The sequence below is a fragment of the Phaenicophaeus curvirostris genome, chromosome 7, assembly GCF_032191515.1.
Source record: "Phaenicophaeus curvirostris isolate KB17595 chromosome 7, BPBGC_Pcur_1.0, whole genome shotgun sequence".
NCBI classification, from domain to species: domain Eukaryota; kingdom Metazoa; phylum Chordata; class Aves; order Cuculiformes; family Cuculidae; genus Phaenicophaeus; species Phaenicophaeus curvirostris.
This window is the reverse complement of record NC_091398.1, coordinates 27,816,153-27,843,958: the sequence shown is the minus strand read 5'-3', so window position 1 is coordinate 27,843,958 and position 27,806 is coordinate 27,816,153. Positions and strand designations below refer to the sequence as shown.

General features: G+C 39.7%; 1 protein-coding gene across 2 annotated transcripts in view; it reads left to right on the top strand.

Annotated features, from left to right (window-relative positions):
• CNTNAP5 (contactin associated protein family member 5) overlaps positions 1-27,806 on the top strand; it is a 281,176-nt gene that overhangs the window by 100,096 nt on the left and 153,274 nt on the right. For both annotated transcript variants that reach the window (XR_011337752.1, XM_069861390.1), the window contains exon 4: positions 22,137-22,284. Coding sequence is in view for 1 of the 2 variants with exons in the window: in XM_069861390.1 (XP_069717491.1) it covers positions 22,137-22,284 (148 nt within the window). In the remaining variant the exon portion in view is untranslated. The remainder of the gene's footprint in view (positions 1-22,136; positions 22,285-27,806) is intronic.

Here is a 27,806-nt window from a genome sequence, read left to right as displayed (position 1 = left end):
AAGAAAAAATTTTTCACAGAAAGGGTCATTGGGCACTGGCAGAGGCTGCCCAGGGAGGTGGTTGAGTCACCTTCCCTGGAGGTGTTTAAGGCACGGGTGGATGAGGTGCTAAGGGACATGGTTTAGTGTTTGATAGGAGTGGTTGGACTTGATGATCCGGTAGGTCTCTTCCAACCTGGTGATTCTATGATTATACAGAGTTGGCAAGTCATTAAGGACAGAACAGAATTACTCTAAGATACAGTGAACACTGAAACACAAGGGACTTTAAACTCTACATTTAAACGTTTACATAGTAGGGTCATAAGCAGGGTGTGTGTGGGGTAGGTGAAATGAGCACTCTGCTATCTTAGAAATTTTTGTGCCAGGTTGTAGTGTGAGAGTGTCTTTCTACTTTAATTGCTGTTCAGTGTAAAGTGTCATATTACTACGATAAATGAGATAAATTTTCTTGTATGCTATTTCAAGGGACAATGGAGAATAAAGCAATTGTGGAAAAAACTCGTACTAGCTGTCTGCCTTTCTGCATATCATATGGAGTTTATGCTGTCCCATTTTTTTAAAATGTTTGCCATCCATCTCCTCTGCGTGCCTGAGAGCATTTTAAAACACCTATTCACCACTAAAGCCAATTTCAGTAGTGTTGCTGCTTTTCTAAAAATAGACTTCAAGAACATCTTTATTATCTGCAGTATGAATTGTTTGTTTTAACAGGAAGCTACTTTGCTATGCTATAGTTTCTTAAACTCCATGTTACTGTAACAATCACATCCACCCAGAACATGATGATTGTGGATGAAGAAATATAGTTCTAAATCATGAAGTGGGAGGCACAAGAGCTTAGGTGTGAGTGAAACCAGTTTTCTTTTTGTACGCGCTCCCCCGCCACCTTCAAGAATAGTGGTTACAACACACAGTGTCTTCTGTTTGTAGCAATGCCAAGCCAAGCTTCAAATATTGATTAAAATATGTCCCAGTGAAATGAGCAGTATGTTAGTGATAAAACAGTGTGTAGCTGAGAATTATTTTAATGATATTCTTTAATTGTGTTTTCAGAAGATGATATGATATGCATATTCAGCAATTGTAGTGTGCTTTGTGAGTGTCATCATCCAGAGCAGCATAAACCTTGAGAGGTGAGTCAGCTTTGTGCATTCATAGCAGTATGTTAGCTAGAACTTGTTGCTGAGTAGAGTCTCATACTCCTTTTTATCCCATCTTGCCTTGCAAATTCAAACTGATTGCAGTAGCCTCTTGCAGTGAATAGGCTGAAGGCCAAGGACTGGCAGAGCCTTCTGAACTGGTGGGAAACATTGAGTTAACATGATCAAAATAAGTTAGTTGTATAGTAGATACAGTAACAGACTTGACAGTGGTTGTTGCAAGCACCTATGTGCTTTTGTACTTCCAGCATTTGATAATGATAGAGTTGGCCATCAGTAGAATCTGATGGGCAGAATTTTCAGTGACCTGAAATAACATTGCAGGTAGTCAGTAGGGAAGATTTTTACTCCTCAGTGCAGGGTTTTGACTCCTTAGTAAAGGTTAGGTATGTTTTTCACAGGTAGGAATTTTGGAGCTTCTATGCCAACTACACACCAGGGGGAAAAAAAATAAAAAGAAACTTAAAAAAAAAAGGAAAGCTGAAACTTTTTTTATCTTCCTTGTACTCTTCTTTTGAGAATCAATATTAGTACCTTGATTTGTATGGTCTGGGTCATGTTTCAAGCCCTGTTAGATCCATATTCCTCCAAGCAAGCATTCAGAAGGTTATTTATGAGAGTGAGATCAGGGGCAAGTTGTAGATCTTCCCAATATTATGCTGTCATTCCTATTGAGAAGAATACAGTGTAGTTTGTCATACAAGAAATGACTGTCCCTTCAGGACCGCTGGAAATATATAAGAGACTCCTATTCTCCTTACATATCCAGGCAGTGCAACAAAGTATAGAAAGGAATTAAAAAATAGTTACAATAGCCTAAAAAGGACAATAAGCTCATAGTTCCAAGTTGGCATTATGTTCTAATGAGTTCATAGTGGGACAGTTACTGTTGCACATTTAAGAAACGAGGTATTATCACTGTGGTATTTTTGTCTGGCAATGGTTATGATAGCCATTGACTGAGGCTTTGTATTAAAGTTCATGCAATGTATAGTTTCTTCTTCTTAAAGTCATATAATATCAATTTCAATTCCTGATATAGTGTTACTTCAAATCCTTAGGTGTTGGTGAGACTCTAAGCTACACAGAGACAGAGAATGTGTATATTAAGATATATTTCAGTATTCACCTTCTGGTTTCCATGCAGTTGTAAAGCAAGAACCCTCATCGGTCCCTTCAGCAGAAATAGGTTGTGTGCTGTCGTTCTAGAAGCAATTGCTACTAATGATGCAGTAAGTGCATGGGTAAATAGCAAATACATGACTCAAGGGAGAAGTGGAGACTATACAGATATTCTTTTTCCTCTAAATTTTTGTCTTGCTCTAATCCTCTGTTCAGATTCTAAGTGAATTAAAATTTACTGGGATCCCCATGGGTATGCTACCTGTTAGATTTCACTGGGTTTGGGGTTTGAGGCACACTGTGGGTCCGTACTCCTCTGCCCAATTCTTCCTGCTTTTAGAGGTGAGGGACCTGGTCAGAGTTGTTATCTAGACTTCCTCAGCTTCCAAAGTATTTAGTTTTGAATTTTGTTTCTCTCAAAGAGATGTTTGAAAATGTTCTGGTTTTTTTTTATTTTTATTTAAATAAGCAGATTGTGATAGGATTGATTTTTACATCCTGCTACAGGCTTCTTTCCTCAACTTGGGCAAATTTCTTTGTAGTTCAGTGACCAGTTATAACAAAAAGGATGAGAATTGTCTGCCGTCAAGCTTTTGTCTTGTCAGTGCGAACTAGGAGCATTTTGTGGGGAAGGATCATCCTTTGAAATTCGTGGCAGAACGCGATCTGATTTTCTGTAATCTAGTGAAATACTTATCAGTGCGCTATCGTATCATCTGGGATAAATGGTTGAATAGCTAGAAGATTGGTGTTCTTTTTTTCCAACATCAATATTTCCTTCATTTTTTCTTGTTTAATTTGTTTCCTTCATTTAATATTTAAAACTAACAAGCACAAGCAAACACTAAGGAAACTTGAAAGGCTAAAAATCAAACAAATGAAAAGACCTTCCCATTTATATAATTTAATTCAAAACGTTCTTCCCATGATGCACTTGAGGAAATAAATTATTTCAGACACAGATCACTGTAGTGTTGTATTATTAACTTCTTCTGGGACCAGATTATTTTTCTGCCACATTAGAAGGAAGGAGCAATAGGATGTTATGTCAATTATCCTAATTGTTATGGGTCTTTCAGCACTAGGGCTTATATGGGTTCACAGAAAGGGGATACAAAGATGTGTATGTTTGCACATATTCCTACAGGACATGTTCCTGGGTGGGGGCCTGCCCCAAACAGCCAGGAATTGGAGTATTCGAAATGTTGGATGGTTGTACCAAGGAGATGTGGGATGAACCAGGAAGCAGAGGGATGGGTTTGGTAGTGTACAGTCCCAAGGATCACTCCTGTGAATGAGAAGATTTCATATATTTTGAAATAATGCCCTCTGGGTTTATATATATTACTGTTAGCCTTTTGCAGGAGTCCAAGTGGCTATTTGAAAACAGTAGGTTATGATACAGCCCCTTCCAGTATATTGGGCCAATGTGAAGAACTTTTTGCTTACACAAGTCCTGGATGAGTGTGTTATTCAAAGTTTTGGAAAGAAAGACAATGGAGTGCTAAAACAAAGCTTGGAGATGATACTGCCTCTTCTCTAAAAAGATCTCCAACTCAGCTGGCAGAACTTAGCAGTTTGTTTATTTGTCTACAACGCCAGCAATCTCTTATTTTTATGGTAGTTTGGGAGATTAATTGTTTAACAAAGCTCACAGAACTCATACAAGACAAATTAATACGTGGGATCTGTAAGACGTAGGTCAAGTAAGTCTCCAACAACCAAAGGAGTTTGTAACATTTGATAGTCAAATGAGACCCAAAGTTCTTCCAGCTCAATTTAAGTTTCTTTTTGATATGGCAGGGCTCATGAGTAGGCCTCCCTGGCTCTATCCTCTCATTTGCTTTGTCTAGATTGGGGCATGTATCAGCACACATGTTGTCCTAAGCGCAAGGCGCAGAACTTGTCATATGCAACATCTGAATATACTTGAAGTTTCTATTCAGCGTGATCTGATTGTGCCTTAGGCGGTTATGGTAAGGAAATAGCTACTTTGTGAAGTTTGACCCAACTATGGTGAAAATCAGTGCCAAGGGTGACTTTAGAACTAAACTCTGTCTTTTTTATGTGCCTTTATAGTACAGAAAAAAAAGAAGGAAGAGCTCATCCATTTAAAGTGTTCAATTTTATTTTTCTTTAGTTGATAATTGTGGCTCTCATTAATGTTCAGAGTGCATCCAGGCCCTCGTGATCTCTGCCAGCTGCTCTCCACAGGGTAAGGGAAGGCTGATACCTGTCACGCCTGGAAACTAGGGTATTCCCTGCCATGCCTGTCTCCATCTGTTTGGATCTGGAACTGGAAACACCATTTGGACTGTGACCCTTGCAGAAAGTTATCATCTGAAGAGCAAATCCCTGAGAGCTGCTGAGTGTGGTACTTTCTAGTGGCTGTGATAAAGCATTTGGGCTTACAGGCAGAAAGGAAGATAAATAAGTGATCTTCCTTGCCGGGATGCAGCAGAGCTTATTTTGCCCTGCCTAAGCCATGGTGGACCAATGACATAAATTAGATATATTAAATAAAGGGGCTGCTTTTGTAGCATCAATTAAGTCAAGGGCAAACATAGACAAACAAGATTTATCCACTTGTAAATTGGGCAATATATAGGGTGCTGTGAGCAGTGCCCCCTACTCCTCGTTCCCTGTTTGTCGTCTTGTGGAGCAGTCAGCCACTGGCTGGGGACAGACTCGTTACGTATCCGCTTCTGCTTTAAAGGGGTCTTGCATGCCCAGGACAATCAGGAAGGCTGATGTGGCATGAAAGCATGTTTCATGCTACTGATAAAAGCAGGGGACAGCAGGTTCCACAGGGTATGTGGACTAGAGCGGTGGGTGATGCTTAGGTAGCAGGGCTGGGATACCCCAGGGTCCAGGGGTGCAGGAGCCTCTCACCAGCTGTTTCATCTGGGGATCGAGTGAGTCTGATGTGCACACTGTGAGCTTGGGCTGTGATGTTACACCCAGTCTGCAAAGGCTCCAGGTTAACATGAAGTCATGATTGTAGCAGCTGTGCTGTGTCCCAGTTCTACTGAGGGTCCCTGAAAACCTGGCCTGGCCCACTACTGGTGGGTGGCTGCTGCCCATGGGCTCCTGCCTGGGTAGCCAGGATGGGGAGATGGTTGGTCTTATGTCTGTTCTGTACCACTTCTTGGGGGGAGCATCCTAAATGACTCAGAACTAGTAAAACCACAAGATTTCCTTATAAGAGCCATGTAAAAATATTCAAGTAGTCTTTTTTCTTTTTGCTTTTTTTATTATTATTTTTTAATACTTTAACTCTGAATGAATTTGAGGCAAAATGCCCGTTTGAAGTAATGAATGCTGTCAGAGAAATTAGTATGTCATTAGGATAAGCTGTTTTATTCAGTACTGTGAATGCCCATATAGCTACTCATGTTTCATGAGTGTGATGTAGTTTGCAAGAACGGTCAGCTGGGAGGGACTGGTAGGAAATGAATGGGCTTGTAGTGTAAAGTCTCTTATTTGATTTCCCAGTAACTAAAGTTATGATCCCAGCTTCTGGCTAGTCAATTTATGGACAAATTTTCCTTTTAAAAAATGACCTATGTTAGTACTGTTTTTTGTTCAAGGGAACAGAACATTTTCACTGATATTTTTCAAAGAGAAGCTTTTAAAAAAAATATTGTTTTCCGATTTCTTCTGTTCAGTATAGTTGTTGAAAAATAAGCCTATGAATAGAAATCATCCAGAAATACAATTAGTTGGTTTTATTTTAATGCAGAATTTCCTACGAAGTGTCACCAACTCCAAATAAGAAATTTCTTAAATCTTTTTCAGCACAGGAAAAGTAGAAGTTTTTCAATTTTTCTTATCATTAGATGCTCTGAGACAATAAATAGTTAAGAATCTCAATGTACCCATCTTTATCTAAGAGCTGACGTGTTCTATTAGTTTTGTAGTTTTCTGTGGTTTTCAGCAAAATTTAGCAGTAGATCTGACATTTCATATAGAGGGACCTAAAAATCTGACTAGAAAAGACGTGTCCAGGATTCTCCAGCAGTCGCTGGGTCTACATATTGTCTGAAAACACTGCAAGTTGTTTAGCTTTCATGTGCTACTAAACAGGAATGATACTTTCCCAAACTCCTGCTATGTCTATCTTTCATTATTTTATAACTGTGTATAGTATTTGACTTCAGACATTTTTTTTATTACACTGAAAAATAAGGGTCTGCTTGATCCTGTCACAGACTAAAGATGTTTTATACAATTGGCCTACCTTCTAGCTGTTGTCTGTATTTTTTCCAATTCAACTATATCTTTGTCAGATGGAAAGCCAAAGCTTCACAGTTTTCAAGTTACAGTCACATAGCTCTTTAATATATAATATCGTATTGATGCTTTCTGGATGGTTTTCTCTGCTTTTTCTAGTAATTCCAAATGCCCTCTGGGTTTTTGGCCATGTTTGACTCCTGGACTGATGCTTGCATCCAGCAGTTTACAAGGCTTCAAGATACCTGAATGACAGTAGTAGAGGCAAGTGCGAGGTCCTGCACCTGAGTCAGGACAATCTCAAGCACAAATGGAGGCTGGGCAGAGAATGGATTTAGAGTAGCCTTGAAGAGAAGGACTTGGGGTTGCTTATGGATGAGAAGCTCAACATGAACCAGCAAAGTGCACTGGCAGCCCAGAAAGCCAGGCATATCCTGGGCTGCATCAAAAGAAGTGTGACCAGCATATTGAGGGAGTTGATTTTGCCCCACTACTCTTCTTTCATAAGACCTCACCTGGAGTATTGTGTTTAGTTCTATGGTCCTAAACGTAAGAAGGACATGGACCTGTGGGAGCAAGTCCAGAGGAGGGCCATGAAGATGATCAGAGGGCTGGAGCACCTCACTTACAAGGACAGGCTGAGAGAGTTGGGATTGTTCAGCCTGGAGAAGAGAAGAGAAGGCTCTGGGGAGACCTTATAGCAGCCTTACAGTACTTAAAGGGGGCCTACAGGAAAAATGAGGAGGGACTCTTTATTAGGGAGTGCAGTGATAGGGTGAGGTGTAATGGTTTTAAGATGAAATAAGGGAGATTTAGATTAGACAGACATTAAGGAGTAATTTTTGACTGTGAGGATGGTGAGATACTGGAACACGTTGCCCAGAGAAGTTGTGGATGCCCCATCCCTGGAAGTGTTCAAGACCAGCCTGGATGAGGCTTTGAGCAACCTGATCTAGTGGAAAGTGTCTCTGCCCATAGCAGAGGGAGTTGGAACTAGATGATTTTCAAAGTCCCTTCCAACTCAAACCATTCCATGATTCTCTGATTTACAGCTTATTTTGGGCGTGGTATGTGGTGAGGATGACTTTATCTGTGTTCTGTCATAGCTCACTTTTGCTGAAACTATTTGTTTTCCATTTTATTGCCTGATCATTCAGTAATATCAGATCCTTATGCAGCTTTTCACAGTCAGTCTTCATTTTTACAACCCAGCACATTTCATGTTATCACAAAGTTGTGTCCATTTTCTATAATCCATGTTTTCTGCAGTGCGGCATTTATGAAGTCAAGAAATAGCATAGACCAGATTAGATCCCCCCACTGAAAATTTTCTTCCCAATATTTATTTCCTATTCTTTAATAAATTAATAACACATGAAGGCATATTCTGTTTTGTCATATATCAGCTTGGTTTGTTTGCTTTTTGTCTTTCAGTGATTTTCAACAAAAACTTGATGAAAGTGCAAGTGCATAGTATCAGTTATACCATCTTTATCAATTCATAAATTGATTCCTTTGAAGACTACTAATAAATTTGTTGGGTCAGTCTTCACTCTGAAAAAACAAGATGTCTTTTAGCCATTATATAATGATCTGACTGTTTGCTTATTCTAAACTTTAAAATAATTTCTACTGATTTATGTATTTAATAGTATTTAAGTTCCCAGGCCCTTTGAAAAAGTGCTGCTGCATTCGCCATCTTCTATTTCTTTGATAATAAAGTCAATTTCCTTGATAGGATAGGCACTACAGCTAATAGTTGAACAATTTAATATTGAATTTTCTTGTGGAAGAATATTAACTGAGTTTAGTGGATTGCTTCTGTTCATTTTACATGTTAATTCAGTATTTAAATTTGAAAAGCTTTTTCCAAGCGTTCCTCCCCAAAAAAGAACATAAAGTTGGAAATACCCTGAGCTATATCCTATTCTGCTCTGGTGCAAAGAATTCATTTAACATCTCAGCTCTGGCCTTGTCTTCTTCAAGGCTGTCTTGCAGACTTCTTCTCAAGTTTTCTTCCTATCCCATGTCTAAAATGGTATTTATTGCTAGTTTTTATGCCTTATAATAAGTGACTTACTACATTGTGCTGGTATTCTGTATTTACAGAGCTAATCCCAATTTCCATTTTCATCTTTTAATTGTGACTCTTTTTTTAGAAGAAAGTTATCCTACTTCAAATAACTTCTTCTAGTCTTCATTTCACCAATTTGTTTTTATTTATTTCCTTTAAAAGAAATTTGTTTTCAGAATTAGTGGTATGTATTTATTTTGAACATGATGACTTTAAAATACCTCTGTAGTGCTCAAAATAATTTATCCTGTTGTGACAAGTCTTAAGTTTTATGTATTTCCTCTTTTTAAATTAAGCTTTACATTAAAGTCTTTTTTTAATTTGTATATGTGCATAGTTCTGTACTTGAACATATTAAGTTTCAGTGTACTATGGTCAGTGTTGCAGAGTAGCTCCCCAGTAGAAGTGTTTTCACTCTGAGTGCTGCTTAAGCCTAAAGAAAGCATTGTGCATTATGTCTGCATGTTAGCTACCTTGCCTACCAACTCCAGCAATTGTGCATTTCTGTTTTCTGAAATTCCGAATTTAAGGCACTGTGATGATTACTTTTCCTATTCAAAGGTGCCAGAGGTCTCTGTTTTCCCTATTTATAAAACTTTTTTTTTATGCCTTATCTGCCATTGTATGAAAAGATAACATCATGTTTTTGATAACCTAGATCTAACACTCTTTAGGTGGGAAAATTTCAATCCATGTAAATAATAGGATGATCAATGGTAACTCATTGTCTCTACTGGCTTCTAACCATTCTTAAAAGCATAGCACGTTTCTTTCACCCGTGCTTCCCACTCCATTTTTATGTCATTTGTACCGTGGAACTATACTGCCTCTTCGCAGTGTCTGCTTTCTTCTAAGCTCCTGAAATGCCTGCTAGAATATATTTTCAAATAAACGTGGCTTTCACCCACATTAGTTAGATTTCCAGAGTTAGCACATGCAGCGTTGATATAGAGACCTGTGTTGACATGCTCTGCTTAAATGGGACTTGGCTTCCTTAGACCATGCTTTGCTGGTTAAAATATGTGCATTTTGTCCTGTAATCAAGGATAAGAAGTTCTCCGTTCATTCCTCAATGTCACATATGAACACAAATATAGGGGGAAACCAGTATCTTTGAGAATAGTAATCTAAGACGATCCGAAGATGTCACATAATAAAAGATCTAGGAGCCTGCAGAGTTGCTGCATATTCTTTTAGTCATAATGTGTTGATTTAGTGGTTTTTAAATAACTGTTGTCTTAATGCTGTGTTTTCTCAGCGTGAATACCAGTTCAGCTGTTCATTAATGCTCTACTGCAGAAACCTGAGGAGTTCAAATGTACATGACACTGTAGTATTAATGCAGGTGCAGTTGAGGACATATCAGTATCCTTCTTTATTAGAAGTCAAATTTTCCCAGTCCTCTAATGTTTTGCAGAAATTTCAGCTTGCCTTTGCTGAAGACTTGAACAGTGAACATACATTCTAGCACAGCTTATTATGCAGGCCTCACAGTATGCATAAGTTTTAAAAGGAAATCCGGTAATGGGTAAATTTTCCTCTCTGTGGGTTGTGTTGTCTAAAACATTTCTTTCTTCCTTTCTTTTGTACTTTTCAAGGTGTAGTTACTTATATGCTTTCAGTAAAAAAATAGTAAACACAATGTCCTCATCTTAATATTTTCAACAAATGTTAGGAGTTTCTATTTCTTACTCTAAAGGCAAGTTATTTCATGGATTCAACTCATGGATCCTATCTTTTGCCTGTGATCAGGAGATTAAAAAGTACGAAAGAGCCCTGTATGCTAGTTTTCACACCTCAGGAGAAATGGGTTTTTTAAGCAGCTATTGATTCCCACCCGCCCCATTTAATTTTCTGTATTTAAATGTGAAATATTGGTACCACTTGAGAGACTCCTAAGGTGTCTATGTTAAATGTTTGCCTAGCTATAATTTAGGGTGAAACTGTATGGAAGTGAAAGTTAAAAGCGTAGCTTACAAGAAGTGTGGTAAAATAACACTCTCGGAAAGCAAAATATCCAATTAGTATTAAGAGGCATTATATTGAAATTATGGACATGGTATTTTAGAATATAATTCAGTTTTTCCCCTTCATTTGAACCTTTTCCTTTCACTTCGGCCATAGCTCTGATTTGATTTCTTTAAAAGTATGCATTAGGGTAAATCTTGGCATGCAGGTCTGTACAGAAATAAGCTAATTTTCTTAATATTCTTGCACCTCTAAAATAGTGTGAGTCTTCTGAACCTAGTGCCATGGACTGCAGAGCTTAGGAATATATCTACACTTCTGGTTTTTGCTGTTCCTATCTTAAATGGAGATGTGCAGCAGAGGATGGAAACTATCAGTCTTTATTTGCCTTCCTATGAGCAATTCATTGCAGCTGCTTAAAAAATGCTGATATTTTGTTTGTATCAGCATCACATGACTTACTGTTAGAGGATGTGAAAACACAGTTTCTCCAAGATGTTTTTCCATGCTGGAAGAGCAAGAACGCAGCTCTTGTCAAAGGCCGTAGGGACAGTACAGCATAAGTGCTGCCTCTTATTACAAGAAACAATTTCCATGTTCCTTCCCTTATGTTCAGCAACGCAGTGATCATGCTGATTTTGAAATATGTTTTTTTATAAGTCTTGAAATTTTCAACTCACTGAGCAGTTCTCATCCTCTTTCATTTCCAAAATAAAAATTATGAAGCATTTTTATTTATGGGTTACTGTGGTCTTGGACCTGCCGAATGTTTTGCGACTTGATTTAATATCCTACCATAACAACAGTCACAAGCCGTTTGCATACGCAGGCAAAATTTACGCTTCAGAGGCAGAATGCCAGGCCACCTCCTTCTTGGATCACTAACAGAAAGTTACTTTTTTCTAGCTGTACTTTAGAGAACACAATGATCTTCAGAACCTACTGCTGAGGATTTTTTGGTGTAGTTGACATAATAAAATGTGTGGTTGAAACTTAATGGGCGGACATGCATTTGGAAGACGTTGCACATATGTCCACAAAGCTGTTGGAAAAGCTCTTCTTACTCTTATTTCAGGAGGAAGAGAAGTGGTTTCTTTAAGTTGCTTTAGGGTTCTGGATATTAATTTAATATGGTTCAGTGATGGACCCCAGTGTGCAAGTACAAGGACAAGACTCAAATGTAGGATGCTACAAGCATTACAATTTCTTTTTGTAGGAGGAAGCTATACTAATTAGTTTTAAGCCTTTCATGGTAAGAGAGACATCTATATAACTCACTAGGCCAAGACAATGGCTGATGTACATGAGCATGGTTTCACTGCTCTGAAGAGTGCAGTAGTGATTTGTACCAATGCAGGTACAAATGTATCAATATTGATGGTGTATTGATACAGGAGAATTTGCAGTTTAATATTATTTGTAACCTCATATTTTTGTGCTTTGTGATGATGATACTCTGGAGAAGATCACAAGTAAGGTAAACAGCACAACAGGATCAGTCTACAGTGCCCTTTAGTGATGTGAACTGTTTTTGTCTTGGATTAGACATAAGCTTTCTCCTGTTCAAAGGAGAAAAATGAAATACAGAAGACAGTGTATATCATAAAATGTGTGTGTGCATGTGCATTTCAATGCATTATGAAACACTGGACAAAATCAAGCCTACCTATTTATCCTCTTCCACAGGATATTACTTCACTGATCCAAATGAAAATGTCATCAAACTTCATAACAGGGAAATAATGGAAGATAATGAAGCACAATATTCATCTGAGGTCGCTGTTGCATGGAATAAATAACACCTCTCTGGTGTCATCTTGCTGGATCCATCTGGCAAATTATAACCAGAGAGATACCAAGTGTACAGTTCTAGCCGTTTAAACACACTTTGATGAAAAGTAAATGCAGGGAAGGTTCCCAGAGTTGCCCCAACATTGCCAGACGTAAACACATTCGCTACATTGTTAATCCCACTAATGTAATGTAAAGCATGAAGGTCTTCATGAGATTTATGCGGAAGAACAGCTGAAATCTGTGATTAATGTTGGCAGTGGAAAGAGCAGTTTCAGTCTGTTGGCTAAGGTTAATCTAGTCAAGGTACTGGAGAAATATTTATCCTTTGCTGTGATATAGCTTAAAATACTATCTATATGTAGGATTGCTTTTAAGATGAAGTGCAAGAGTATAAGCAGAAACAGGAATTAGCTGCCGACTTTTAGCTTAGACTTGTAATTTACGGGTTTAATTTTGCTGCTTCTTGCTTCCATTATTATTAATTTATGTAGCAGTGATAATAACAGCGATAACAGCTTCACCTCCAAGTGCTCAAAGACAGAGGTGATTCTAAAAACTGAAGATGAGGATTAATTCTCCATCACTTAAATGCAACTATATGTGAGATGCAATATCACATTTGTATGCAAAGAGTGTCTCAATAGGGCACAGGAATTTCACTTAGTCCATTGCTGGGAAGAAGAATGGCAGCTTGCCCAACTACAGGTTGAATAAGACACTTGGACTACGTTTTAATGAGTAAACAGAAGAGGACGGAGGATATTTTCTAGACCCAAAGTTGAATGTTGTAGCTCATACATTATCAGTTTGGTAAATTCTCTTTTCTTCAACAGAGCTTACCGTACCCAAGATGCCTATTGGGAATGGTCCCTAGTGGATATGTTACTTCAGACTTTGTCAAGGTGCAGTCTAGCAGACTCTGGAAAGAGATTGACGCTAACTAATTCAAAGTGTTTGAAGTCCAGGCTGTCCATTACAATACAGAAATAAAGCATTTTTATAGGTGCTGCTGACCAACATAAGAAGTTAGAATTTTTGAGGGGTGAATGAGAATAGGAGAAAAAGAAAAGATAAAAAAAAACCCCAAACACAAATAATTCACAAGTTCTGTAATCTTTTGTTTCCTTTTCTTTGCTCTAAATAGGAATGTTTCATTCTCCTGCAGGGACCCAAGAAGCTTCATGTTTTTAATATCGCCATATTTAAACTGAATTTTTCTGGATTGGTACAGGCCTGTCTAAAAGAAAGTATTGGATAGATTGAGATTATCTCAATCAATAGTCTTTAAAAATAATTTTAAAACATTTTCTCTGGCAAAATATTTTGATCATATAAAATCAGAGTAGTGAAGGAACCATCAGATGTATTCACTAAGCCACTTCCTATCATTTATCAACAGTCCTGACTGTCTGGAGATCAGCAAATGTGATGCCCATCTACAGGAATGGCTTGGAAGAATACAGGGAGCTACAGTCCTGTCTGACCCCAGTGTCAGGCAAGGTTATGAAGCAGATAATGTTGAGTGTCATCACATGGGATGTACAGGATAACCAGATGATCTGGCTCAGTCAGCATGGGTTTAGGAAGAGCACGTCCTGCTTAACTAACTTGATGCCCTTCTATGACAAAGTGACCTGTTTAGCAGGTGAGGAAAAGCCTGTGGATATTTTCTATGTAAACTTTAGCAAAGCCTTTGACAGTGCTTCCCACAGCATTCTCCTGGTGCTGGAGCATGTTCAGAGAAGGGTGATGATGCTGGTGAGGGGCCTGGAGAACAAGTGTTACAAGGAACAGCTGAGGGTTGTTTAGTGTGAAGAAAAGGGGGCTGATGGAAGACCTTACCACTCTCTTTACAGCTACCTGAAAGGAAGTGCAGCAATGTGTATGTTGGTCTCTTCTCTCAAGTGACAAGTCATAAGACAAGAGGAAATGGCCTCAGGTTGCACCAGGAGAGGGTTAGACTGGATATTAGGAATTATTACTTCACCAAAAGGGTGAAGAGGCTACCCAGGGAAGTGGTTGAGTCACCATCCGTGGAGGTATTTAAAAGATGTGTAGATATGGTGCTTAGGGACATGGTTTAGAGGTGGACTTGGCAGTACTGGGTTTACAATTGAACTTCATGATCTTAAAGATCTTTCCCAACCTAAACAACACTGATTCTGTGAAATCAGTTTTTTATTGGAAAATCTGTAAATAGGTTCTACAAACTGTTAGAACAAGAATAATAAACAACATCCTTAATATAAATGAGTTCTATGTTGGGCAGTCATCAATCTGATGTTAATGATGTTGTCGAGAGTGTTTGCCTCTGTATTTGCAGAGTAACTAACCAGAGAGAAGAGGATATGTTCACTGTAATGGGGTAGAGCAGAGGCGAATAACCTTCCCACTTTAGCAGATCATTCAAGGTAGCAATGAAGTGGTGGGGTCTCTGCCACGTTATGGTATCTTCTCTCCCTTGGACTACTCATCTATATGCAGAAACTGCCAGTAGCTAGGGGCTCACTAACTAATGCTTAGGAACCCAGGAGGACATTGCATTGCTGAAACACAGCAGTCAGCCCCTCAGTAAGTAACAAATGTAAGGCATATTTCCCAATAGGATCCCTGCTTGATATCCCATACTGCAGCCAGTCGTTTTAATTCATACTGTACAGGGGAGTTGCACTACCTTTTTGTAGACAAAGTTTTGTTTGTTTATTTGTTTTTTCTTCCCATTAGGGGTGGAGGAATGAGAAGCGAAGCTGTCACTTCTTCAGATAACAGACTACAGGAGGATAATTTTGACAGGTGCCTCTTGTATTTCCTCATGCACACCCCCACTGCTCCTCCCTAATAGCAGCTCTGACAGTTTGCCAGGGGGTATTGTTTTTGAGGTTCTTGTCAAGGATGAGTGTTTCAAAGAAGAAAATGTAGCTGATGTTAGGAAAGAAGAAAAGAAATGGAAGCAGAACAGAGGCTTCTGTTTCTGATGGCATGATAGCTTTAGACTAGCTCATTGTATTGTTCCACCTGGAAGCAAAAAGATGATCCTGGAAAGAGGTAACTCTGCTCAGAAAATTATTTTCCAGAAATAACTGGTTAACTTTTGTCATGAAGACCATGGTGCATTAAGATGAAAGACAGACATGAAGTAAGAAGAGATGCTCAGAGGTGAGTGATTGATGTTCTGGGGGGACAGTTCCTGGACCAGGCTGACAGCCGTTTCCTCTTGGGCTCAGACTGAAACCTGCTTAAGTTGGTAGGAAAGCCTCTCACTGACATGCCAAAGCAGGCAAATTTCTTTTACTTAAAGTAAAAAATGTACTTCATTTTTACAGATTGGTTTAAAGAAAATTGCAAGAAAATTTAACTTTCCTCTTGAGAAGGAAAAGTAAGAAGACACAGTGATTAGGTTTGCAGTCCATGTGCCCAATATGACTGTGCAGTAGGTGAAAACAAAGATCTAAACCACAACTCTTTAAGGAGCCGAACGGTCCTCCTTGTCGTCCTTTCCTTCTCTCCACGGTTAACCCCCTCTAGTAGCGAAAGGATTTTTAAGACTACTTGCTGAATGAGAGCAGCTCCCAGGGGCCAGGTTCTGTCATGAACCCCTGTGCTGGAGAGTTGCTCTTAATGCATCATCCAAATGAGGTGGAGCTTTTAGCAGCTTGCAGTCTGGACATGGGGCAATTGAGATGACAGCAAAGCCATTTCACTCTGTTTCTTCATGGCAAGGTATTAACAGTTTTGGCTTGATGTGTTAGACAGGACTTCTTGCATTACAAAAGCAAAACAACATTTTTCACCATTGATATGCACAGTATGTAGGAAAGGTGGAATCTAAAAAGAACATTTAGACTTTGAAGGTGTGGGGTTTTTTCCTTCTACATTTTTGTCTTTTCTTTTTTTTAACATCTCTTTGTGTTGTAGAGCTGAGTTGAGGTGAAGGAGAGAGTTCTGCAGCAGGAACTAAATGGATTTTTAAATTTTCACTGTTATAAAATAGTTACCACAAACCTGCCCAGGCTTAAGGTGTTGCTAGCACGCACTGATGCGGTATAATTTTTGTGTGAAAAAAACCAAACCAACCTACAGCATCCTATTAAAATTAAGGCTGCTGAGTTTCTATATGGTGAGATTGTGGCTGTATTGTGTCTGTGTCATGGTGGCATTCAGTCTCTTTCCACACATGCAAGCAGAGATGCAGGACTCATTTGGCTTCCTCAAAGCCTGAATTTAATATCCACACTCAGTATCCCCACTGAGTTGCTTTCCAGGTAATACAAACTTGAGCAGAACTGAAATCCTGTTGCCTCTGGGAAAGATACAAACTATTCTTGACTCAGTTTATTTCAGCCTAGAAAATGTGAAAAGCCAGGCAATGCCTTCTCCTTTGGGTTTCAGATTTTCATGTTGTTTCTTAGCTGGAAATTCATGTTTTCTTTAAAGTACACTCAAGTATCTGAGAAGGTTCTGGGAGGCATACACCAGGAAGTATGTTCAGTATCACAGTGCTAACTCCTAGCTCCTGATCTTTCTCAACCCAGTAAGGAAGTTTGAAGGGGAGAATTACGTTGTTTTACTCTAAGTATTGCAGTTTGGGGATTTATGACAGGCTTAGCTGCTTTTATCTCACTTTGGTTCCTTCACTAAACTGCTGGATAGCTTGAATTAGGTGTGCTCCTGTCCTTATTTCTTTAGGCACTGGAGGCAGCATACTGCGACATCGTGGGTGAGATTTGTAGATGGAGTGCTCTTTTCTGTGCTTGTATTTCTTTTAGTGAAGGCAGAAATGTAAATTTCTAAGATCTGTATTATGTGCCTTCTGCACATTCATAATCTGTTGTTTTTTTTTTTTTCCTTGGCTCACTTCATCAGAGTGACTTTGGCGGAAATGGTAGTATTCAATATGTCTTAAAATATCTCTCTGGAAGGTATTTGACCTCAGGTCTGCCTGATCACCCTTCATGGCTGATTGTGTCTATGTTGCTACTTGCATACTTGTTTTGAACCCATCCCATTACCTGCATAACAGAGAGGGAGAGCAAAATGTATTCAGTAGAGTCATTATGGGAATCACCTTCTGCAGCTCTGTAAATAAGTTGCCATTTGCTATGAACAGTGTGCATGCAAAGGAAACTGAGATAAAGACCTGTATTATCTGATGCTGTCTTTTGAATTGATTAGGCTTCCATGAGCAGACAGTTTTCTTGCACTGGATTTCTACTTCTCTGTTTAAAGGTGGAGACCAGTCTAATCATTTGGCCAAATGTGATCTGAAGTTTAGCATATCAGATCTCACTGGTATAATGTGGCACTGATGTGAGTTAATACACTAAGTAGAGAAACAAGTGCATGTCTGTAGGGTTATTAAGCAACTGTCATATTTCATCACAGTTGCATGACATTTTCCTGAACTGCCCTTGGAAGAGCTTTTAGGGTTCCTCTGGATGGGAGAGTTCTATAAACAGCCCATTCATTTGAGCTGTTACTTTTCCTGAGAGAGTCATACATCTGCATTCCAGGTAATGGTGGGTTTGAGATTTAAACTTCTTTTTGAAAGTTTTCTTTTTCATCTAAACTGGAGTTCTATTTTGTTCCAGTTCTGTATAACACATAAACCAGGTGGGCTGAGCATTGAGGAAAGCGTTGCTTGTGATTACCTCCTCCTTATTCTTCTCTGTGTCCTGGCAGCTGCTGCCAAAGCGGCAGCACTGGGCTGCTTGGACTCTGCTCCAAACCACTGCAGCTTCTTACCTCACCTCCTTGTGCCAGTGGGACTTTCCTTTGCTAGCTTATAAAAAAAAACCCTAACTCATAAAATATTACTGAGGTGCCACAGTGTGTGTCACAGCGGGGCACCGTGCAGCACGGCATCGTCAAACAAGCTTGGCCCAAGAGGCAGCCCTGCCTGTGGCGAGCTGTTAACCTTACAGCCGCTGGTACTAGGGAAAAGCTTTTACCTTCAAGAAGCTGGTAGCAATATTTGGCACTAATGAGGCTTTTTGATTTATAAGCCCCATAGAATGCCAGAAGCAGAATTTCCCAGGTAAATAATCAGTCTGTTTTGTTTTCAGGGCTTGTAAGAAAACACAGATTTCAGTATTATGCTTCTTCCCAGAGCAACTGTGTTGCATGGGAAATGGTATGTTTGTGCTTTGTTTTCTTTTCTAGTTTCCCAGTTTGTTCTTGTGAATGAATACATATCAAAACCAGCTTGTAATAGAGGCCGTTTCTTGAGAGGAAGTTTTTCTGCCATTCTCACTGATAAGTTTACTTTTAATCAATATTTGAACCTCCAGGGCTATGGACTCTGGTATTGCATCCTTGTTTCATCTTCTTTAATGTATGGATTATTTCTGTGTCAGCTGTGGATCTAAGTTTTCAAGTGACCATCTGTGGCAATTGGTGTTATCCAATCAATGGTCTACAGCCCACGGGTGGTCCATAAAACATCGGAAGGTGATCTGTATAGCAGTGGGAGTTGGAAGTAAAAATCAAAGCAATCCTAAAGGCATACACAGTGATGCCCTGCAGTTAGCAGCAATCAGTGATGTGCTGGCTGCATGCAAAACCATCTCATAGGCACAGGTCGATGGCTACAGCATCGCCTGTGAGTTTTTTCCCACCTAAAAAAGTTTTGTTTAGTCTTTGGTTGTTAGCGAAGCTTGAGAAACACTGCTGTGAGGCATGTATTGAATATTTGAAGAGTTTGTTTTTACTCATATGAATGTTTCGATGTGGGGAGGGCATTTACATAATTGAATGTTGGGTTTGGAGTCAGCTGATTTGGTGGCTGGATGTTGGTAATTCTGTCACTTCTTTGAGTTGTCATGAAAGAAACTGTCTAACATAGATACCTGCGGGTGGGCACCTGGGGCTGCTTGTGGATGGCAGGGTACAGCTGCCTCCGTTTTACCTGGCAAAGCCACAACGCTCCTCTGATTGCACATGCAGTCCCTGGAGTGTGCTGTACACACTGTTTGCCTGGAGGCAGAGGGCTGCCTCTCTGTGTGCGAGCAGCAGTGATGCCCATGTGTATTATGCTTGGTTGGGCAGTTTGCGCATTCCTTGCAAAAACTGTCTTTGCGAGTTTGCCCTGGAAGAGAGGCATCAAAACTGCCCTTAACAACAGTTACAGGTAGTTGTGAAGTGCTTCTATGATTTTCCAGTGGCCACGAGGGTCCACTGATAACAGCGTGCTACTGCACGCTAGCACAAGCTGTGTTCCTACCTGTTTCCAAGCAGGACGATGTGGCCTGTTCAGCACACAGTTGTATTCACAAATCACCTAGCTCCCGTTATTTAGTAATTGTGAGGAGATACTTCTGAAGATGCTGCGCTTTTCAGCTTGGTCTTTCTCCCAGAATATTTTTTTTTTATATATAAACCAAAAAAAATTATTACTTTGTGGGCATGTGATGCAATGTGCAATATTGATAACATGGTGTATGAGAGGATTATGAGAAAAAAAACCCAACACAGAGTATTGCTATATTAAAGTGTACTTTTCCTTTTGTCTCTGTTCACCTTTCTCTTGGATTCTAGTCACTGCATTTTAAGCTTTTCTTCACAATTTGAAGGACTGGAAATTCTTTGCCCCCCTCTGTTGTCTCTTCTTTCATCCTTATTTTTTATCTTATGAAATGTGAGATTTTTACATAATCGCAGGATTCCAAGAGGATGAGCTTTCTAAGCAAATAAACAGAAAAACAACACTCCTCCTTGTCCATCCTATGTATCCATGAATTTCTTAAAACTGTGGGTGCTGCCACAGCTGACTGTCAGACTTAACTCTCTGCTGACAGTTTCATTACTGAGAACAAGATTTTTCACTTGAAATCTAAGGATCAGAGGAAAAGTCTGAAATACTCTGTGCTGGAATTTGAATTTGGCTCCTGTCTGGAAAGCAGTGTGAATAGGCCCAGGACATTTTGAAGGTACTTGTGGCACTCCTCAAAAAAAAATACCTGAATGGACAAGGCTGGTGAACTACTGTATGTGGTCAACATTGAATTAAGGTCAACAAGAATCCACATGAAAAATAATTCTATGATATAGATGAATTTGTGAGGTATTGGTTAACCATCATATAGTACTTGCAGAAAACAAGATCTTTTGCATAAAAGGTTCAGAATAAGAGGTGCAAGATACGCAAAACTCATTCTGCAGCAGAATTATATACCCTTTTCAGCTGGGTACGCTCCTAATAAATGTAATTCTGCATAACACATGAAGAGTCCTTTACTTCACTGAGGTAACTGGGGTTGTGAGAGATCATTTCAGTAAAATTGTTCATCTTCAGCGGCAAGCAATATGAGTAATGAAATGCACTTGCAAAGCGTGTTTTAGAAATTGAGATACATGCTGTCTTTTGCGTTCATGACTAGATGGAAAATAAGGCTTATTGCATATAAAAGAATTTTCCCAGATCAAAGTTTTTAAGATGAAATGAAAAAAAGCATGTATGGTTTAAAACTCTAGTGCCTCAGAAATGTTCGAGAATATTTTTTATTGAATACAGTTATATTAAAACAATAGTACACTGGGGTTAGTGAAACAAGAATACATTGAAATAGGAGTTCTATACCTTTTTTAACATTTAGGAAAAACTTGGAATGTGTGCATTTAAGTAAAAATTTAAACAGCTGCTAATAACTCCTTTTTTCAGGCTAAAGATGAAACTGCTAATCTCTTTAATTCATCTTTTGGCTATCTGGAGTGACTTGTAGGTCTGCTTTACTGGGTTTGTCCCAGTTTCAGCCTGCAGTTGCATTGCATGGGTGAATGGTGCCAAGTTTTGAACTGCAGAAGAGTTTAAAACTAGAACAACTTTTTGTGTTGCAATTTTATGCTTACAAAGAGAAGGACCTCTTACAAATATGACCTTCCTGTGAGATTTTTTTTTTTTTAAGAGTACTGTGTCTGGTTTTCATTTTTTATGAAACTTAGCTTCAAATTTAAATCCTAGCTGTCTTACTCATGTGTTCTGAAGATTGTAAGAAGTCTATGATATTCCTAGCTCAATTTTACAGTGTAAAAGGGTAAAATAAACAGAAAAAGCTTCAAGAAGAATCGGAGCTTGGATGCTTTGTCTTTGAGATTCTGCAGTCATTCTTTAACCATGAGAGTATTTGCTATTGTTGAGTGATAATTCTGAGCAGAACCATTAATTTTAGATTGCAGTTGCAGGCAATTAATCAAATAGGCAAAAAAAGTTAGATTGTTATTGTTTGCAAACTTTAATTCTTGGGTGCAAAAGCAGTCAAAGTGCTGCCTCTCTTGTTTACTGGCTCAGGCTTTCATCTCTTCCTGTGCCATGCTTGAGTCTTCTGTGGCATATCTAGATGACTACTTTCCTGTTTGTCTTCCCAGGCTCTAGCCAACCTCAGCGCCTTGTGTCCATCTTTTTCTACTACCTCGAATGCACCAAAGGCTAAAGTGGGGTCCCATCCTTCACTTTGCTGAAGGAACTATGGATATGTTAGGGGGTGATGAATTATTGTGGTACCCAGGAATGTCCTAAGTCTGGAGAAATTATGTAGCATCTTCTGTAACATCCCCACCTACACCTGCTTTTGTAACTTGCTGTATACATCCCCTGATTCTGTTGAGGTGCTGCTGTCTTCCTCCTTTCCCTCCATAGGAGACACCAGTCTTAGAAGAAAAAATTGACAATCAATTTAAATAATAGATACACCTGAGAATGAGGAAAAGCAGTGGTGTTTCCCAGCCTTCAGAGTGCTGCACTCACCTCTTGGCACTAAATGTCTCACAAAGGTTTTCTGTCCTTCCAGGTTTTCACAGGGAACAGCAATGCTGACAGTGTGGTTCATCACAAATTTCTGCACTCCATGAAAGCTCGCTTCTTGCGCTTTGTCCCTCTGAAGTGGAATGTTGGTGGGTGGATAGGACTGAGAGTTGAGGTCTTCGGCTGCTCCTATAGTAAGTGGCTACATCATAACTCACATTTTGACAAAAAGAGCTTTTTCGTGCTGTTGGTGCTCTGGGAGGGGTCTAGTGTAAGTTTTATGAGTTGAAATGTAATGTGCAATGTGTAACCATAATTTATTTTTTCAGTATTTGTTCTTATCCTTCTGCTCATGGACATGCTAGACTATCTAGCTCAGCTGGTGAAGCTTTCTCAGAGCTCAGCCCACTACAGAGCAATTTTCTGATTCCAGGGATGGGGCATCACAATTTCCTTTAGCAACCTGTTCCAGTGCCTCACCACTCTCATGGTGAAGGCATTCCTTATGTCTAGTCTAAATTTTCCCTTCTCCAATTTATAGCCATTGCCCCTAGTCCTGTCGCTACGTGTTTTTGTAAAAAGTCCCTCCCCAGCTCTCTTGGAGGCCCCCTTCAGGTACTGGTAGGTCACTATAAGGTCTCCTCAGAGCCTTCTCTTCTCCAGGCTGAACAACCTCAACTCTTTCAGCCTGTCCTCATATGGGAGGTGCTCCAACCCTCTGACCATCCTTGTAGCCTCCTCTGGACTCTTTCCAACAGCTCCATATCCTTCTTATATTGAGGATTCCAGAACTGGACACAATACTCCAGATGAGATCTCACAAGAGAGGAATAGAGGGGCAGACTCACCTCCCTCGACCTGCTGGCCACGCTTCTTGTGATGCAGCCTAGGATACGGTTGGCCTTCTGGGCTGCAAGTGCACATTGCTTGTCATATAGAGTTTCTAATCAGTCAGCACCCACAAGTCCTTCTCCACAGGGCAGCTCTCCATCACGTCATCTTCCATTCTGTATTGAAACTGCAGATTGCCCCAACCCTGGTGTAAGACTTTGCACTTGGCCCTGTTGAACCTCATGATGAGATTCACACAGCCCCACTTCTCCAAGTTGTCCAGGTCCCTCTGGATGACATCCTGTCCTTTCAGTGTGTCCTTTCAGTGTGTCCTTTCAGTGTGTCCTTTCAGTGTGTCCTTTCAGTGTCCTTTCAGTTACACCACTCAGCTTGGTGTCGTCTGCAGACTTGCTGAGGGTGCACTCAATCTTGCTGTCAATATCGTTGATGAAGATACTAAACAGCGCTCATCCTATTACAGACCCCCGAGGGACACCACTCGTCACGGATCTTCATCTGGACTTTGAGCTGTTGACCACTACTCTGAATATGACCATCCAACCAATTTCTTATCTACCAAAAGTCCACCCATCAAATCCATATCTCTCAAATTTAGACAGAAGGATGTTGTGGGGGACTGTGCCAAAGGCTCTACAGAAGTCCAGATAGATCATATCGGTCAGTTTTCCCATGTCCACTGCTGTGGTTACCCCATCAAAGAAATCCGCTAGGTTGGTCATACAGGACTTGCCCCTGGTGAAGCCATGCTGACTGCCACTAATCACCTCCCTGTTCTCCATGTGCTTTAGCATAGCTTCTAGGAGGATCTGTTCCATGATCTTCCCAGGCAAAGAGATGAGGCCGACAGGTCAGTAGTTCCCAGGGTTGTCTTTTCTACCCCATGACTTTTCAAATGTTATGGAGAGTGACTTGGCAACCACATCAGCCAATTCCCTCACAACTCTGGGATGCATCTCATCAGGTCCCATAGACTTATATATGTTCAGGTTTCTCAGGTGGTCACGAGCCTGATCCTCCTCTACAGTGGGAGGGGCTTTACCGCCCTGGCTCCCATCTTGTTGTCTGTTGACCCAGGAGGGGTAAGGAGAGTGACTTGTGGGCTTCAGAGTGACTTGTGGACTGAGTTACCTTGGGCTGATCTCATCTAAGTCCTGTACCCTGCAGTTGCAGGAAAACAGAATGATTGTGTAAAATTAAGGTATGCGATAGAAGCAAGCCAGAAAAGAAATAAAGGGATTCATAAAAGTTTTACAGAGTGTTGAAATATTCATTCTGTTTATATAAATGTGCCATTCACATTTCTCTCTGGCATGCCAAGCAATACCTTTCTACAAGTTTTGCTTATATAGTTTCAGTGTCTTGGCTACTCCTAACCCAGGGACTCCAGCACTGTATGAAACATGTATAATCATTTATAAAATGTCATCTTTACTGTTACACTGACAGAATATCTGCAGTAGATCTTGAGCTGGTGAACACCTACATAACTGCATTTTGTAATGTTTGACAGTACAAAGACTCATCCACCATGTTCAATTCTGACACAAGAAACATATTAGTAATTTGGAAACAGTTTAAAAAAATGATGTCATTGCTTGCTGGGCAAGCCAGGGTGGAAACAGAGCTAGAAGAAGAACAAATGGCCCAAATGTGCACCATTTCTAAGAGGTGGCCCTTCATGCAAGTGTCTATGTATATGAAAGAAGGAATATGAAGTTATAATCACCTACCTTTACCAAAAGCTTCATCTTATATAAATTAATCCGTAAGAACCTAATTTCCAGTCCTGCCCCATCCTCTTTATACTATCGTGAAGATTTATAGGCTGTTGCAAAGATTTAAAGGCTTCTACAGGTAAACATTCTTCAGGTAAACAAACTCAGAATATTTGATCTTCAGTACACTGAAACTGAAGAAAGGATTTCCATGGGCATTTTGCCTTTGGATCCAGTCCTGAAGTAGAAAATAAAAAGAGAACATGTGCATGGGGAACATAGATAAATCGAATCAAGCACAAACATGCATGTGTGATGTGCCATTTCTACATCTTAGCTTACTTATAGAACCAGGCTGAAATTCAGATGAAGCTGGATTGCTGACTGTCCATTCCACCTTTCAGGCAAATGCTACCCTCAAAGCATGGCACTTGATCTGGAAACAGACTTGCTTTATATTAATATCCAGAGCAGAAAACTGTGGAAGGTTCCATTTACAGGCAAGGTGGAGGTTCTGATTTTTTTATTTTTATTTTTTTTTTGTGAGCAGCAACACTCATTGGTTGGCTGAAGCAAAAGTCTGGGGACATGCAACTTAGGCCATATGAATTTCATGTGCTGCTGCACATCTGTTAAACCCTGGGACTACTGCCAAACATGCAGCTGAGCACCTCGCTGTGATACACCACCGCATGCAAAATAGCCTGTGCTTCCTTGGATCATCTCTGCTCGCATCAGCTCCTTTTTTAACCTTGCACATTTGAGCAGAGGATGACAGCTGTAGGAGAGGTTTGTGGCTTTGCTGCTGCTTAAGCACTTTTGTGATGGCAGAGTTAGGTGAATGTGAGACTTTTACACCAGTGCAAGGCTCTGACTCATTTTTAAAGTATGACTGTCCTGTGCAGGATACTCTGCTGAAGAGGTATCAGGAACACAATGTTGTGCAAGCTTTTGGTTAATGCAACTTTGTGTTATGATTGTTTAGTAGAAGGCATGGGAAGGCATCTGGTGTTGTAGGTCACCAGACACTCTGCCAGGACAAAGTAACAAAAAATACTGAGGGATAGTATTAGAGATTAACTGCAATGTACAGTGGATGCCAAAGTTGCTAACTTAACGTGTGATTGCACTGTGCTGCTGTATGGCTCTCACTGTTTACTGCTCCTCCTAGAGCTAATTTACTATGATTTTATCCCAAAAACTTCTCTGTCAAAGGAGAGAGCTTTCTTCTTTCTCCTCCCCACTCCCCTTTCTTTTCATCCTGTAATTGGCTGCCTTTAATATTGTTTCTTTGGAATGTGATAACATGATAACATGTTTTTAACAGCAAAGCAGTTTCAGATAGGTGTGTGTGCTTGACCCTATTCCATACAGATCAAAGTTCCCATACAACAAAGCACTCCAAGGCCATCAAATCAGCTGGAATTCACAGATGACATTTGCTAATTATTGTTTACTTTCTCACACAGAAAGTACATATTTAAATGAAAAGTAATTACATTTATTTGAAATTGCTGTAAAGATTCCATCTCCCATCCTCAAAAAGTGTACTGAAACAGGAATAAGATTATTTTAATCTGAAAGCATACACTTTTGCTTCCTGTTGAGGAAAGGAATTATGATGAGTTAAATGGAAATTTCCACACAGGGTATGTGTTTGCTCTTACTGACCCTTTGCAGCACTGGCTCCAGAAGCACAGTGATTGTAACAGATAACCAGAGCAGCAATAGAGGATGTGTTAAGACAAATGGCATACCAATTGCTTTGGATGCTGGGAGCAGTGAGGGAAGAATGGTTATATCTTCATACTTGGAAAAAGTCTTGTTAGCTTAGCACAGGGAAAAAAATCTGCTGACATAATTGCTTTTATACGATAAGATTTATAGCTGTATTGAAGATGCTGATGATATTCTATAACTGGTTAATAGCCCAAAATGCATCAGCAGAATCGGGTCTATTTGCAGTTAACAGGCTGGGAAACCACAGGAGAAACTGTGATAGGGTGTGAGACAGGGTATCTTCTGCTTTTGAGAGAAGAGTTCTTCATTCACAGTTCAGGACCCTAATTTCTCATCTTTTGCAATCATTGCTCCAGGGAATATCATCTGATACAGTGCTTTTTGATTAAATTATATTTTTTTCTCTCTCCTTCTTTCTTAAATACACATATGATTGCTTACCAAGAGGCAGACGTAAATTTGTGATAGGGATAAAGCTGCATAGCACATTAGTCATCATTTAGTTGCTTATCCACATTCTTCCCTTGGATTGCATGTCTGAGAGGGTTATGGAGAGGGAAGTCAGATTCGTTTTAGACTCGTTCAAGCCAGAAAGGTATGACTGGTCAGGAGATAAATCTGTTCAGACCATGAATGGTTCTCCTTCCCGCAGGGAGTTAAAGCTGTTACTCACCTATGCATGCGCAAGACTAAAAGTTTATGTCTCAAATTACAACTGTTCCTAGAAGATTTTTTTTTATTGTTATTATTTTGGAATAACTTTGCTAAGTAAGTGTTTATTTTTCTCCAAAGTCACTAGGAGGACCATCTTTTTAAGTACAAATATATATCCACTCTGCTGCCGGGAGCAGATTGCAGCACAAATAAACTCATACTGCTCCCAGGCTGGCTCCTCTCATATTAGCTGGTCCCACAGGTTAAGCCCTGTTCCCTTTAGAAAATAATAATAATGAAAAAAAAAAAGCTAAATTAATCTTGTAATACAGCTTCACTGCCTGTATTTCCACACACACCTAAGCAACTTTAATGTCTGGATGTGTGTTGGGCAAAGAAATTCAAATGGAATGAGATGACCAGCGCTGCTGGGTTCAGAACCTCTACTGAATATCAGAAATGTTTGATGAATTATTTCTATTTTATGGGAACATTTTCACCTGTTAACAGGATTATGTGTGTATTTACAGCTGAAGCATCTCTTTGAATTGTTGGTCAGCAGAGAATAACATGAAGGAAGCTTCTTTCCTGATCTTAGTTAATAAGTTTTGTTCATGAGGACAGTGTAGAAAAGTACCTAGACTGAGTAGAAGTCTATCTTCAGGGAGTATAAGTAAATCAGCCAATAGTACAGAATGAAACTATGTGTTGTATTTTAGTTTGCTATTCCTACAAGTTTTCTGGGGTTTATAACA